Source organism: Thalassophryne amazonica, chromosome 1 (assembly GCF_902500255.1).
Source record: "Thalassophryne amazonica chromosome 1, fThaAma1.1, whole genome shotgun sequence".
In the NCBI taxonomy this organism is placed as follows: Eukaryota; Metazoa; Chordata; class Actinopteri; order Batrachoidiformes; family Batrachoididae; genus Thalassophryne; species Thalassophryne amazonica.
In genome coordinates, this window is record NC_047103.1 from 170,871,885 (window position 1) to 170,888,564 (window position 16,680).

Below are 16,680 nucleotides of genomic sequence, written 5' to 3' on the forward strand. Positions count from 1 at the left end.
CCATTCTACTCTTACAAACCCTAGGAACTACAAGTAAGCCTGCAGTCTGAGAGCGAAGCGCTCTATTGGGGTGATATGGTACTATGAGGTCCCTAAGATAAGATGGGACCTGATTATTCAAAACCTTATAAGTAAGAAGAAGAATTTTAAATTCTATTCTAGAATTAACAGGAAGCCAATGAAGAGAGGCCAATATGGGTGAGATATGCTCTCTCCTTCTAGTCCCTGTTAGTACTCTAGCTGCAGCATTTTGAATTAACTGAAGGCTTTTCAGGGAACTTTTAGGACAACCTGATAATAATGAATTACAATAGTCCATCCTAGAGGAAATAAAATGAATTAGTTTTTCAGCATCACTCTGAGACAAGACCTTTCTAATTTTAGAGATATTGCGCAAATGCAAAAAAGCAGTCCTACATATTTGCTTAATATGTGCATTGAAGGACATATCCTGATCAAAAATGACTCGAAGATTTCTCACAGTATTACTAGAGGTCAGGGTAATGCCATCCAGAGTAAGGATCTGGTTAGACACCATGTTTCTAAGATTTGTGGGGCCAAGTACATTAACTTCAGTTTTATCTGAGTTTAAAAGCAGGAAATTAGAGGTCATCCATGTCTTTATGTCTGTAAGACAATCCTGCAGTTTAACTAATTGGTGTGTGTCCTCTGGCTTCATGGATAGATAAAGCTGGGTATCATCTGCGTAACAATGAAAATTTAAGCAATGCTGTCTAATAATACTGCCTAAGGGAAGAATGTATAAAGTGAATAAAATTGGTCCTAGCACAGAACCTTGTGGAACTCCATAATTAACCTTAGTCTGTGAAGAAGATTCCCCATTTACATGAACAAATTGTAATCTATTAGATAAATATGATTCAAACCACCACAGCGCAGTGCCTTTAATACCTATGGCATGCTCTAATCTCTGTAATAAAATTTTATGGTCAACAGTATCAAAAGCTGCACTGAGGTCTAACAGGACAAGCACAGAGATGAGTCCACTGTCTGAGGCCAAAAGATCATTTGTAACCTTCACTAATGCTGTTTCTGTACTATGATGAATTCTAAAACCTGACTGAAACTCTTCAAATAGACCATTCCTCTGCAGATGATCAGTTAGCTGTTTTACAACTACCCTTTCAAGAATTTTTGAGAGAAAAGGAAGGTTGGAGATTGGCCTATAATTAGCTAAGATAGCTGGGTCAAGTGATGGCTTTTTAAGTAATGGTTTAATTACTGCCACCTTAAAAGCCTGTGGTACATAGCCAACTAATAAAGATAGATTGATCATATTTAAGATCGAAGCATTAATTAATGGTAGGGCTTCCTTGAGCAGCCTGGTAGGAATGGGGTCTAATAGACATGTTGATGGTTTGGAGGAAGTAACTAATGAAAACAACTCAGACAGAACAATCGAAGAGAAAGAGTCTAACCAAATACCGGCATCACTGAAAGCAGTCAAAGATAACGATATGTCTTTGGGATGGTTATGAGTAATTTTTTCTCTAATAGTTAAAATTTTATTAGCAAAGAAAGTCATGAAGTCATTACAAGTTAAAGTTAAAGGAATACTCGACTCAATAGAGCTCTGACTCTTTGTCAGCCTGGCTACAGTGCTGAAAAGAAACCTGGGGTTGTTCTTATTTTCTTCAATAAGTGATGAGTAGTAAGATGTCCTAGCTTTACGGAGGGCATTCTTATAGAGCAACAGACTCTTTTTCCAGGCTAAGTGAAGATCACAGAGTTTAGGTAGCTACTCTACACTGTGTTCGTATATGGCATTAGAGAACATAAAGAAGGAATCATATCCTTAAACCTAGTTACAGCGCTTTCTGAAAGACTTCTACTGTAATGAAACTTATTCCCCACTGCTGGGTAGTCCATCAGAGTAAATGTAAATGTTATTAAGAAATGATCAGACAGAAGGGGGTTTTCAGGGAATACTGTTAAGTCTTCAATTTCCATAGCATAAGTCAGAACAAGATCTAAGGTATGATTAAAGTGGTGGATGGACTCATTTACATTTTGAGCAAAGCCAATCGAGTAATGTAACAAGGAAAGTGACAAAGCAAAATTAGAACGTAGAATAAACATGATGAAAGTAACAAATAAAAACAGAACTGAGAATAACCATGTGATGAAAATAATATGACTAGTGAATAGTAACAAGAACAAAGTGACAAGAAAAACATGAGAGAATAAATCATGATGAAAATAAATAGTAATAAATCAAAGCTGCAGCAGACGGGAAACCATGAAAAGAAGAAAATCAAGGGCTTAGCGCCCTGACCGGGCCCAGTCCCTGACAGTTTTTAAAGTTTCTGAAGAGCATGGCCTCCTCCTAGGTAATTCACACAGTGTGACTGAAATAAAACCTTTGACAATGGTTTATGTTTTTAAAGTTTCTGAAGAGCATGGACAAACTTTACACATAGAGGAACAGCCAGATAATTGAAAATAGACCATACAAGGGATGGGGGGTTATTTTTCAGATATAGGATTAATTTTGATGCCAAAATGCTGGTATTAATATTGTGAATCATTTCCCGAGTGGATGTATTGAAATTCTGACTTGTGATTTTACCACCTCCTGCTACCCAAGGCTGTTATGTAGTTATGTTATGCTAACAGGCTGATCTACAGGCCTAGGCTTTTTCAACGTGCTGATCACCAAACATTTCACGTTTATTTTCAGATTTAGCATTCTAGATATTTGATATGTCTTTAAGATATTTTCATTGCAATCCAAATGTTCATTATTTTTGCGTGATCAGTTGATATAGTTAATTACTATTAACTTTTTCTTTTTCCTTACATGCATTTCTGCACGTTTAGAGCATGATCCACACTGCCACCAGATGGCAGCACAACATCTATTTCCATCTTTAGAACACACGCACACGCGCACACGCGCACACACACACACACACACACACACACACACACACACACACACACACACACACACACACACACACACACACACACACACACTTGGAATTGCAGTTCCATCCATTAAGGCTAAATAACAGTAACTGTAATAGTAATTGTTTAATTAATCCAAGACATTTGAAAGATATCGATCCCCACATGGTGTAAAATATCATTAAAAGTTAGTTACGAAAATGCTGTTCTTTTGTTTGGCTTTTAATCCCTCAGCAGTGGATTAAAAAGGCATAAATCACCATTTTCACTGAATTGGCAAACGGAGTTCTGATGATTCACCTGTACCCTTCTAGCCTGCGGCACAGGGGGCGGAGCTACACCTGGCCGGAGTTCCTCAGCAGATGTGTCTGACTGACAGGTGCTGGAGGTGCAGGGTGGAGACCACGAACCACCTGTGTTTGGCCCTAAAACCAGCTGGACCAGTGAAATGTTTGACAGTTTAGATGATACAGATGACAGACTTCACTGAGTACACACTGAGTACACACTGAGTACACACTGAGTACACACTGAGTACACACTGAGTACGCCTTCAATGTACACAGTTTATTCATCATAAAAACACTCTCATTTCAGCAGTTTTCTTCACAAAACTAAAATAGATTTCACTCCATCCACACAGACAGTAAATCCACCTCAAAAGTGCTGCGGTGAGCCACAGTGAAACCAGCTGAAAGGACTTACTAACCTGTTCAAGAAAAAAGAACAAATGATTATCAAGATGTTCTTGGTTGGAAAACATTAATATAAATCAAGAAAATGATTGTTCCAGTGAGAGAGGAATCCTGATGCAACTTCACGTTACATGGAGAATGGACAGAGATGCAACCATATACTAATCTCACCCTGGGGAGGGTGGTGTGTGTGTGTGTGTGTGTGTGTGTGTGTGTGTGTGTGTGTGTGTGTGTGTGTGTGTGTGTGTGTGTGTGTGTGTGTGTGTGTGTGTTCCTCAAGCTCGGGTCCTCTCCCAGAGGCCTGGGAGTTTGAGTCTTAGCTGTTCCTGGACTGCACTCTTCTGGACAGAGACCTCTGAGGTTGTACCTGGAATCTGCTCCTGCCACTGGGACCACTTTGGACTTTATCTTCCAGATCTGCTCCAGTTGGTCCTTCAGCCTTTGGTACTTCTTGATTTTCTCACGCTTCTTCTTTCTGAAGTCACCTGGGATTGCCACATCGATCATAACACATATGCATTAAGAGCTTTAGCTGAAATAAAGTGACATCAATCTTGTAAAAGGCAGTATTATAGTGATTTATTGGAAAAAATAAAACAAACATTAAGGGTACTTGGAAGATTTTAAAAGAAGTCATAAATAAGGAAAAGGTGTTAAAGAATATCCTGCCCTTTTTTACACAAGTGCAGTTGTTAAGGAAAATAAAGCTATAGCAGATAATTTTAATGATTACTTTGTAAATGTGGGTAAAAATTTAGCTGATTCGATTGTGTCTTCTGGACTGTGTTCTTTGGATTACTGTAAAACAATTAATCAAATTCAGGATTCAATGTTCATTAAAGAAACTGATGAATATGAAATAATTGATATTGTTCGTAACTTCAAGGGGAAAAGATCAATTGATAGTGATAGTTTTGATATGTCTTTGATTAAAAATATTATTGATTGTGTTGTTGGACACGGAGACATGTTTGTCTTCAGATTTAAACAGCGGTATCACTTTAGCTAATTTCATTCTGAAAGGAAATTTCCCAGTCATTAGTGACAGGTTACAAATATAGGACACGCTGTGACATGCCCACCTCTTCCACAATTTCTCAGATAGTCACACTACTGAAAAGCCACTGAAAGCCGTCTGAATCTTCCGAATGGTGGAAGAGGTGGCCATCATTTTTCGGAGTCCAACATGTCCTGTGAGATTTCAACACGGTGGCGCTTTTGTTCTGCCATCAACTTTGTGCCGAAGCCATCGGCATGAATTTCACTGCAACTCTTTTCATGGCCAAATCTTCTGTCACAGTGGAATGTGTCAAAAAGTGCTGATGTCCGCCTCTTCCGCAATTTCTCGGACAATCACATGACGGTCCCACATCACCAAAGTGTTCACTTTGGAAATAATCTGGTCATTTCAGCATGTTGATGGCGGCCCGGAGCGTGGCGCGCTCTCCACCGGTTGTGCAGACGTCTTCAAACCAGTTGCACTGCTCCTTAATCTGTGTGATGCCCAGAGCATCGTCACCGAAAGCCGTCTGAATAATCCGAATGGTTTCCACCTGGCTGTCGCCCAGTTTCTGGCAAAATGTGATGCAGTCACGCTGCTCCAGTCGTTCCACCATTTCCTTGCAAAGAAAAAATGACGAGAGACTCCACCCATCCTCACACAAAGGCTGCTTACAAGCAAATGACGCAACCGACAGGCGTGAAAAAAATCACGCATGCGCACGAAGGTTCAAGGTTGGCTCATGGAAGCACACGTGATTCAAATCCATCAGGTTTTTGAAAAAAAATAAAAAGGTCGGATACTTTTCTAACAGACCTCGTACATACACATGTATATACACACACACACACACACATATATATATATATATATATATGTGTGTGTGTGTGTGTGTGTGTTGGTGTGATTGTGTAGATATGTATTCATGAAATTTTGTTTGTGTGTATATGTTTGTTATTTTTTAGTATAAGGGGTGGGTATTTATAAGCTCTGCTTCTGCCCTCACCCTTTTGGCCACGCAGGACTTTTGTAAAGTTGCTTTGTTATGAGTTTTTTTGTTTTTGTTGTTGAATTGTGTGCCAAATAAACTCATTCATTCATTCATAACTTGGGGGTGTGATGGTCTAGTGTTGGCCTTGAGACCAGAGGATCCTCAGTTCAAATCCCAGCCTGACCAGAAAATCACTAAACGTCCTTGGGCGAGGTCTTTAAACCCCTAGTTGCTCCTGGTGTGTACTGTGTACCTTGTGTGGCAGCACCCTGACATTGGGGTGAATGTGAGGCATTATTGTAAAACACTTTAAGCGTCTGATGCAGATGGAAAAAGTGTGATATAAATGCAGTCCATTTACCATTTAACTGTGGTTTTCTTTCCCTGTCAACCACCACTATGGCTGGTTGGTTGGCCAGCAGCTGCTTGTCTGTCTGGAATTTGAAGTCCCACAGAACCTCAGCCCCGTCGTTCTCAACCGCCTTACAGTGTCAGTTCATAGATTTAATGTTTTACTTTGCAGGATTGTTGGATTTACTCCACTTTGTATCACACAAACTGTTTCAGATATCAAACAAAATGTAATATAAAATAAAGGCAACCTGATTAAACACAAAATTGTTCCTAAATATAGGTTTTATTCAGAGTAAAGTTTTACAATTCCAACACAGTTATTAACGGGCAAACCCTTGAGTTATTAAATTGATACCTGCCTTCAGGTAGATCAGACACATCAAAGGCTAATCAAACTAATCAGGTAGATCAGACACATCAAAGACTAATCAAACTAATCAGGTAGATCAGACACATCAAAGACTAATCAAACTAATCAGGTAGATCAGACACACCACAGACTAATCAAACTAATCAGGTAGATCAGACACATCAAAGGCTAATCAAACTAATCAGGTAGATCAGACACACCACAGACTAATCAAACTAATCAGGTAGATCAGACACACCACAGACTAATCAAACTAATCAGGTAGATCAGACACATCAAAGGCTAATCAAACTAATCAGGTAGATCAGACACACCACAGACTAATCAAACTAATCAGGTAGATCAGACACACCACAGACTAATCAAACTAATCAGGTAGATCAGACACACCACAGACTAATCAAACTAATCAGGTAGATCAGACACATCAAAGACTAATCAAACTAATCAGGTAGATCAGACACACCACAGACTAATCAAACTAATCAGGTAGATCAGACACACCACAGACTAATCAAACTAATCAGGTAGATCAGACACATCAAAGACTAATCAAACTAATCAGGTAGATCAGACACATCAAAGACTAATCAAACTAATCAGGTAGATCAGACACACCACAGACTAATCAAACTAATCAGGTAGATCAGACACACCACAGACTAATCAAACTAATCAGGTAGATCAGACACACCACAGACTGCCCACATCATAAGTTAAATAGAACTGCTTCAGCAGTATGAAGTTAAATAAAGTCTGATTAAAAGAAATCCCAGAAAACAATCAGCAGAAAGATGACTGAAGTAAATCACTCTGTTACAAGATTATGTCTAATCCTCTGGGAATCCAGCGAGCTACCGTGTGAGTCATTAACTCGACATGAACAACAACTGGCACCTCCCCAAACTAGAAATCATCAAGTCAGATTATTAAAGAAACAGAGTGATAAATTCATGTGGTCGTTCCAGTTCAGTCGGACATGTTTCTGTATGTTTGTACACGTCACTTATTCCAGCCAATTTAACAGGAAATGATAATACATTAATTAATGTTTTAAAAAACTGACAAAGAAAAAGTAACCAAACGTCTTTCATTAAAAAAAATCTCCTTTAACAGTGGAATATCCAGATAAAATGCTGAAACCGACTTCTTCTGAAACTTCTCTGTTCTCTCACGACGTCCTGGATCAACAGAGCCTGAAATGTGGAGGTTTTCAGCTTGAACAGGCTGACGACGGCGCCTGAGAGCGCTGTGCGACGTCTCGCACTGTGGGAAGTCCTTAAAGCGACAGAATCACCTCAAAATCTCTCATCAGCTGTTAAAATTTTCACTGAAAACCAGCTTAATTTTTCGAACCGTGTCCACTTCGATGTGTCTCACAGGTTTAGAAAAAATTTTGATCAAACAAAGCGCCAGTCTCTCAGCAACTTCTCAGACAAAGGAATTCCGACGAGGGGCTGGACGACTCCTCCCACAAGGAGTGCTCACAGGCGAATGACGTCACCGACAGGCGTGGAAAAACTCACGCATGCACACGAGGGTTCAAGCATGTCTGACGTAAAAACATATAATGAAATCCATATAGTTTTTGAAAAAAATAAAAAGGACCGTTACTTTATTGACAGACCTCGTGTATATATATATATATATATATATATATATATATATATATATATATATAACTTGATCAAAACAAACCCTATCACTGCAAGAATGATTTTTTATTTTATTTTTTTTTTGTGGTGGGGGTGGGGTGTCACTACAGCCGGTGAGGCGGTGGGTTGAGACCCGGGCAGTTCACAGCTCAATAATCTTAAGAAAAATGTTGTAGAAAACCAAACAACACTAGTTTCTAACCTCAGGAAGATAGACAATGAGCTACGACCTTATTCTTATGCATATGAGCCGTCGTCTGAGCTGGAAAAAATAATACGAGCAGGCGGCTGAGAAACGAATTCTGTAATAATTATTAAATTGACAAACTGAATGGAAATACACGTGTACAATCCAATTACAAAAGCTGCCACGAGTGGAACATCTGACCATAACATGGAGGAAAAACTCAAATCAAACCGACAGCAAGCCAACAAAATGCCAACAGAGCAAATCCAGAAGGAATTATTTCACTGTGGTTACAGGATCAGACTCCATTGTTTCAGTTCAGGTGGGACTTCACAGGAGATCTGATGTTCTTCTGCCTGCAGACAAAACATTTTAGTGAAGAACCATCTCATTAGGTCCACAGAACAATCAGATCAGATCACTGTGAAAAGAAAGTTCCTGTTGTGTGGGCCGCTGAAGAGGAGGTACTGCTGGCCCACCACCACCAGAGGGCGCCCTGTCTGGAGTGCGGGCTCCAGGCACCAGAGGGCGCTGCCGCCTCACAGGAGCAGCTGGGGTGACAGCTGTCACTTATCGCCTACGACAGCTGTCACCAATCATCTGATCAGCAGTGGTATATCAGCAAGACGACATCTCCACCTCTTTGCCGAGATATCGCTCTACCTAGGAGGTACAGTACTCAGCCGACTGTGTTGTCTTTTTGACATTAACACTTTGTTACTTTTGTGCGTTAAATAGCAGACATTCTTCCGACGAGAGGTGGAGGTGGTTTTCCCGCCATACGGGTTGCTGGGTGCAAACGCACCCACATTTAACTGTTTTTGTTCCTTGCCAGCAGTACCAGATCCGACACGCGGAGGCAGTGGCCACCTGGGAGTTCGGGACTTGGCGGCTCCAGTATTCCCGGGGTTCGGTGGCGGAGGAAATCGTGTGGTTCCGGTTCTGCTTTGGACAGACGTCTCTTATCTTCGAGCCTGCCCACGTGACACATTTTGTGAATTGACTTCTTTGTCTATTGTTGTAATCTGTTGTGTTTGTTGTGCTTATTCACAACAGTAAAGTGTTGTTATTTGACTTCCTCCATTGTCCGTTCATTTGCGCCCCCTGTTGTGGGTCCGTGTTCCTACACTTTCCCAACAGTTCCTTACCTTTCTACCAGTGTCCATGACCTCCACGGCCACGGCCACGGCCGTAGCCATGACCCTGACCATGATGTCTCCTGTGTTTGCCCTTTCGTTTGCCTTGGCCACCACCTTCGTCACCGCTGCCGCTCCCACGAGAGCTTCCACTTCCACTTTCATGATGCTCGTCATCTCTTTCATTGCAATGTCTGTCAGGACTTCCCTTTTTTTTCACAGCTATCATCATGTCGATCCTTTCTTCGGCAGTGGTTTCTATCAGGACCTCCCTCTCTTTGGTCGTGGTTTCTATCAGGACCTCCCTCTCTTTGGTTGTGGTTTCTATCAGGACCTCCCTCTCTTTGGCAGTCGCGGTCTCTGTCAGGACTTCCCTCTCTTTGGCGGTCGTGGTCTCTGTCAGGACTTCCCTCTCTTTGGCAGTCGCGGTCTCTGTCAGGACTTCCCTCTCTTTGGCGGTCGTGGTCTCTGTCAGGACTTCCCTGTCTTCTTACATCTTGATCAGGTCTATTATCTATAGCATGTCGATCCCTCTCTTGGTGGCCGCTCTCTTTTCCAGAGGGGTCCCGCTGTTTGCTGCGGCCCTGTCCTCAGCCATCATCTTGTGTTGGATTTTTGTCTTCCAGTGTGAGCTGGCTGAGGGGGTCGAATGCATCATTGTCTGCCAGAACAAAAAACCAAAGCCAAGGAATCATTAATTCTGCAGTTCATTCTAGAATTGACAGTGTTTGAAATACGTGATGATGCGTAAACCGCGTCATCTTACTTCCACTGCTGAACATGTCCCAGGGTTTGTTTTTTTTGTTTGGTCGATGAGTCAGAGGATTCTTCAGTGAAACAGGGTTCAACCTCAAAAACAAAACGGAGCTTAGTCACATTTCATTTGAACTGGTTTGACAGGATGCAGAACAATTACAAGTTTAATTCTGACTTTGACAAAAATAAACCTCTTATCCACAAAATATAAAGGTCTTAGAAACTAAAAAAGGTCATTTGAGTTGAAGTGTAGAACTGTTCTTTGATATTGGTATTCTGTCAGGTTAACTTGAGTTTAACAGTGAAATTAACAGCGAAATCAAGTCTGAAGGAACGCGTCACTGCCGCTGAACATCGACACAGGTTTATCTTCAGCTGAAGCTCAGTTGTCATCAAAGTTCAGTTCTACTGCAGAAACTTTACGAAGACAAAATGGTGTACTTACCTGAAGCGTGGTGCATCAACCGCCGTGTGTTCTGTCAGCGTGAAGATGCTGCACGATGATTTATCAGCGCTGCCTCACATTCATGTCTCATCACGTCAGTACGTAAAGGCGGAGCTTGAACCTGGACTCAAACTTCAGGCTTGTTTCATATGTGGGACATCTACAGGGTGGAGTCTCACTCAGAAAACAGACATGCTGGAGATGCAAACTTTAAGTATGTAAAGCTGCTAAAAAACAAACAAACTGAATTTTAAACATTAATGTAGCAGAAACAACAACTATTTTCTATGTAAAGGGCTCAGACCAGAAAAATGTGTCTGGAACAGAATCCACACAGGTCCAAGTCTTCAAACATCAGCTCTCACAGCCCTGATTAGAGTCACCAGCGACCTCCTCCTGTCCTCAGACTCTGCCCACCTGAACCTTCTCATCATGCTCAACCTCACCGTAGTGTTTAATACCATCAAGCGCTCCATTCTCCTCTCCCGCCTGGACTCTCCTCCCAACACCACTGGTACCATTCTCTCCTGGTTCAGGTCAAATCTGTCCAACAGACAACACTTGTTTGCATTATTGGCAATCGACTGAAGTCTGGACAACGTTCTCTGGTCTGTCACAGGGAGAGCGCTCCGAAGAATGGGCGAAGACAAACTAATGTTTGTGTCTGACACGCTGGTACTAGTGACATTATACACAGTGTCAGGTCAGGAAGCACGTGTCGCCGTGTGCACTGTGTTATTGAACTGCCCTGGGTCCTGAATGCAAATCACTGAGGCAGACAACCAGCGCGTTCCCACCTCTCCAAAGTACCCACCAATCTGCCACCCTGGAGTCCTCAGCACTGAGGCGCCTGTGTGAGGAATCATGCTCACAGAAACGCATGACTTGGCCAAAATGTTGTAGCTGATGTTCCTTCACAGCGTCAGTGATCCTCTTCATCTGAGTCTGTTCATTTGACACAAAGTCAGTCCAGTAAAACCCACTAATCCTCCAAGGAGACATGGTGCCAAAGTCATCCCATCATCACCTTAAATCAATGGTTAGAGTCAAAGTCTCACAATCATACAAGAAGCCAGGAAGCACCAGCACCCTAAAGATATGGACCTTTGTTCTCCTAGAAAGATATCAGCATCATCCTATACTTCTGCCCAATGACCTCATGACTCCATAAACTCCTTCAAGGTCTATCTTGATCTAAAAGACCAAGAGCCATGAATGTCACTGCTGAGATTACTGAATGTCTGATGGGCAAGTTCAGGAAGTCATTGAAGGCCTGTATCTTAGTCTTGATCCACGACAATCACAAACACAGACACTGATTCCTCATTCAACCTGTAAACTTCTGCAGTCAGTGCGTCCTTCATGAAGTCATTATCAGTAAACCTCACAAGCAAAAGCAACAAAGCTGCTGGATTCCACAACCCAGTCCTGCACCCAGTCCAACATCCAGTTCGACACCCAGTCCAACATCCAGTCCTACACCCAGTCCAACACCCAGTTCTACACCCAGTCCAACATTCAGTCCAACACCCAGTTCTACACCCAGTCCAACGTTCAGTCCAACACCCAGTCCAACATCCAGTCCAACATCCAGTCCAACACCCAGTTCTACACCCAGTCCAACGTTCAGTCCAACACCCAGTCCAACACCCAGTTCTACACCCAGTCCAACGTTCAGTCCAACACCCAGTCCAACATCCAGCTCTATGCCCAGTCCAACATCCAGTTCTACACCCAGTCCAACATCCAGTTCGACACCCAGTCCAACATCCTGTCCTACACCCAGTCCAACACCCAGTCCAAAACCCAGTCCAACATCCAGTCCAACACCCAGTTCTACACCCAGTCCAACGTTCAGTCCAGCACCCAGTCCAACATCCAGCTCTACGCCCAGTCCAACATCCAGTTCTACACCCAGTCCAAAATCCAGTCTAACACCCAGTTCTACATCCAGTCCAACACCCAGTCCAACACCCAGTCCAACATCCAGTCCTACACCCAGTCCAACATCCAGTCCTACAACTAGTCCAACTCCCAGTCCAACATCCAGTCCAACATCCAGTCCAACATTCAGTCCAACACCCAGTCCAGCATCCAGTTATACGCCCAGTCCAACACCCAGTCCAACATCCAGTCCAACATCCAGCTCTATGCCCAGTCCAACATCCAGTTCTATGCCCAGTCCAACATCCAGTCCAACACCCAGTTCTACATCCAGTCCTACACCCAGTCCAACATCCAGTCCAACACCCAGTTCTACATCCAGTCCTACACTCAGTCCAACACCCAGTCCAACATCCAGTCCTACACCTAGTCCAACTCCTAGTCCAACATCCAGTCCAACATCCAACTCTATGCCCAGTCCAACATCCAGTTCTATGCCCAGTCCAACATCCAGTCCAACACCCAGTCCAACATCCAGTCCAACACCCAGTCCAACACCCAGTCCAACACCCAGTTCTACACCCAGTCCAACATCCAGTTCGACACCCAGTCCAACATCCTGTCCTACACCCAGTCCAACACCCAGTCCAAAACCCAGTCCAACATCCAGTCCAACACCCAGTTCTACACCCAGTCCAACGTTCAGTCCAGCACCCAGTCCAACATCCAGCTCTACGCCCAGTCCAACATCCAGTTCTACACCCAGTCCAAAATCCAGTCTAACACCCAGTTCTACATCCAGTCCAACACCCAGTCCAACACCCAGTCCAACACCCAGTCCAACACCCAGTCCAACATCCAGTCCTACACCCAGTCCAACATCCAGTCCTACAACTAGTCCAACTCCCAGTCCAACATCCAGTCCAACATCCAGTCCAACATTCAGTCCAACACCCAGTCCAGCATCCAGTTATACGCCCAGTCCAACACCCAGTCCAACATCCAGTCCAACATCCAGCTCTATGCCCAGTCCAACATCCAGTTCTATGCCCAGTCCAACATCCAGTCCAACACCCAGTTCTACATCCAGTCCTACACCCAGTCCAACATCCAGTCCAACACCCAGTTCTACATCCAGTCCTACACTCAGTCCAACACCCAGTCCAACATCCAGTCCTACACCTAGTCCAACTCCTAGTCCAACATCCAGTCCAACATCCAACTCTATGCCCAGTCCAACATCCAGTTCTATGCCCAGTCCAACATCCAGTCCAACACCCAGTCCAACATCCAGTCCAACACCCAGTCCAACACCCAGTCCAACACCCAGTTCTACACCCAGTCCAACGTTAAGTCCAACACCCAGTCCAACATCCAGCTCTACGCCCAGTCCAACATCCAGTTCTACACCCAGTCCAAAATCCAGTCTAACACCCAGTTCTACATCCAGTCCTACACCCAGTCCAACACCCAGTCCAACATCCAGTCCAACACCCAGTCCAACATCCAGTCCTACACCCAGTCCAACATCCAGTCCTACAACTAGTCCAACTCCCAGTCCAACATCCAGTCCAACATCCAGTCCAACATTCAGTCCAACACCCAGTCCAGCATCCAGTTATACGCCCAGTCCAACACCCAGTCCAACACCCAGTCCAACATCCAGTCCTACACCCAGTCCTACACCCAGTCCAACATCCAGTCCAACATCCAGTTCTACACCCAGTCCAACATTCAGTCCAACACCCAGTTCTACACCCAGTCCAACGTTCAGTCCAACATCCAGTCCAACATCCAGTCCAACACCCAGTTCTACACCCAGTCCAACGTTCAGTCCAACACCCAGTCCAACACCCAGTTCTACACCCAGTCCAACGTTCAGTCCAACACCCAATCCAACATCCAGCTCTATGCCCAGTCCAACATCCAGTTCTACACCCAGTCCAACATCCAGTTCGACACCCAGTCCAACATCCTGTCCTACACCCAGTCCAACATCCTGTCCTACACCCAGTCCAACACCCAGTCCAAAACCCAGTCCAACATCCAGTCCAACACCCAGTTCTACACCCAGTCCAACGTTCAGTCCAGCACCCAGTCCAACATCCAGCTCTACGCCCAGTCCAACATCCAGTTCTACACCCAGTCCAAAATCCAGTCTAACACCCAGTTCTACATCCAGTCCTACACCCAGTCCAACACCCAGTCCAACATCCAGTCCAACACCCAGTCCAACACCCAGTCCAACATCCAGTCCTACACCCAGTCCAACATCCAGTCCTACAACTAGTCCAACTCCCAGTCCAACATCCAGTCCAACATCCAGTCCAACATTCAGTCCAACACCCAGTCCAGCATCCAGTTATACGCCCAGTCCAACACCCAGTCCAACATCCAGTCCAACATCCAGCTCTATGCCCAGTCCAACATCCAGTCCAACACCCAGTTCTACATCCAGTCCTACACCCAGTCCAACATCCAGTCCAACACCCAGTTCTACATCCAGTCCTACACTCAGTCCAACATCCAGTCCTACACCTAGTCCAACTCCTAGTCCAACATCCAGTCCAACATCCAACTCTATGCCCAGTCCAACATCCAGTTCTATGCCCAGTCCAACATCCAGTCCAACACCCAGTCCAACATCCAGTCCAACACCCAGTCCAACATCCAGTCCAACACCCAGTCCAACACCCAGTCCAAAACCCAGTCCAACATCCAGTCCAACACCCTGTTCTACACCCAGTCCAACATTCAGTCCAACACCCAGTCCAACATCCAGCTCTACGCCCAGTCCAACATCCAGTTCTACACCCAGTCCAAAATCCAGTCTAACACCCAGTTCTACATCCAGTCCTACACCCAGTCCAACACCCAGTCCAACATCCAGTCCTACACCCAGTCCAACATCCAGTCCTACAACTAGTCCAACTCCCAGTCCAACATCCAGTCCAACATCCAGTCCAACATTCAGTCCAACATCCAGTCCAACATTCAGTCCAACACCCAGTCCAGCATCCAGTTATACGCCCAGTCCAACACCCAGTCCAACATCCAGTCCAACATCCAGCTCTATGCCCAGTCCAACATCCAGTTCTATGCCCAGTCCAACATCCAGTCCAACACCCAGTTCTACATCCAGTCCTACACCCAGTCCAACATCCAGTCCAACACCCAGTTCTACATCCAGTCCTACACTCAGTCCAACACCCAGTCCAACATCCAGTCCTACACCTAGTCCAACTCCTAGTCCAACATCCAGTCCAACATCCAACTCTATGCCCAGTCCAACATCCAGTTCTATGCCCAGTCCAACATCCAGTCCAACACCCAGTTCTACATCCAGTCCTACACCCAGTCCAGCATCCAGTTCTACGCCCAGTCCAACACCCTGTCCAACATCCAGCTCTATGCCCAGTCCAACATCCAGTTCTATGCCCAGTCCAACATCCAGTCCAACACCCAGTTCTATATCCAGTCCTACACGCAGTCCAACACCCAGTCCAACATCCAGTCCAACAGCCAGTCCTACACCTAGTCCAACATCCAGTCCAACACCCAGTCCAGCATCCAGTTCTACGCCCAGTCCAACATCCAGTCCAACACCCAGTCCAGCATCCAGTTCTACGCCCAGTCCAACATCCAGTCCAACACCCAGTCCAACACCCTGTCCAACATCCAGCTCTATGCCCAGTCCAACATCCAGTTCTATGCCCAGTCCAACACCCTGTCCAACATCCAGCTCTATGCCCAGTCCAACATCCAGTTCTATGCCCAGTCCAACATCCAGTCCAACACCCAGTTCTACATCCAGTCCTACATGCAGTCCAACACCCAGTCCAACATCCAGTCCAACAGCCAGTCCTACACCTAGTCCAACATCCAGTCCAACGTCCAGTCCTACACCTAGTCTAACTCCCAGTCCAACATTCAATTCTACACCCAGTCCAACACCCAGTCTGACACCCAATCCAACATCCAGTTCTACACTTAGTCCAACACCCAATCCAACACCCAGTCCTACACCCAGTCCAACACCCATGTGACATTTTTTAAACGCAGTCCAAAAAAAAGGGCACTCCTGTACAGTCTGGCAGGTGTGCACATCCATTTGCCAGGCTGCTGTTCACCTGTGTTCCAGAGTCATTAAATGCAGCAGTTCTGCTTGTCACCCAGCTCTCTGTGACCAAAATAAAAAGACAACACAATGAGGTGGCCACTTTAATTATATACACCTGCACCTGTGTGGATCACTCCCCCCACCCCCAGTCCCCCC

General features: G+C 44.6%; 1 protein-coding gene and 1 long non-coding RNA gene across 2 annotated transcripts; one reads left to right on the plus strand and one right to left on the minus strand.

The window, feature by feature from the left end:
- Positions 1 to 9,634: 9,634 nt before the first annotated feature.
- On the minus strand, positions 9,635 to 11,050 carry LOC117520899. The gene is made up of 2 exons (XR_004563809.1): positions 10,086 to 11,050; positions 9,635 to 9,980 (listed from the first exon to the last, which is right to left on the minus strand). It is a non-coding gene; the product is annotated as an uncharacterized LOC117520899 (long non-coding RNA).
- Positions 11,051 to 11,279: 229 nt separating this feature from the next.
- Positions 11,280 to 16,450, plus strand: LOC117519576 (mucin-2-like). Its single transcript, XM_034180877.1, has 3 exons — positions 11,280 to 11,374; positions 12,055 to 13,104; positions 13,207 to 16,450. The coding sequence occupies exons 1-3, from the start codon at positions 11,280 to 11,282 to the stop codon at positions 16,448 to 16,450; spliced, it is 4,389 nt and encodes a 1,462-aa protein (XP_034036768.1).
- The last annotated feature ends 230 nt before the right edge of the window (positions 16,451 to 16,680 follow it).

Excerpts from the sequence above, each read along its gene's own strand:
- LOC117519576 (XM_034180877.1), top strand. The coding sequence starts at position 11,280 with ATGCAAATCACTGAGGCAGACAACCAGCGCGTTCCCACCTCTCCAAAG. Across the intron at positions 11,375-12,054 it reads CTCAGCACTGAGGCGCCTGT|TTCTACACCCAGTCCAACGT; the intron begins GTGAGGAATCAT and ends TCCAACACCCAG. Across the intron at positions 13,105-13,206 it reads AGTTCTACACCCAGTCCAAC|TCCAACACCCAGTCCAACAC; the intron begins GTTCAGTCCAGC and ends TTCTACATCCAG.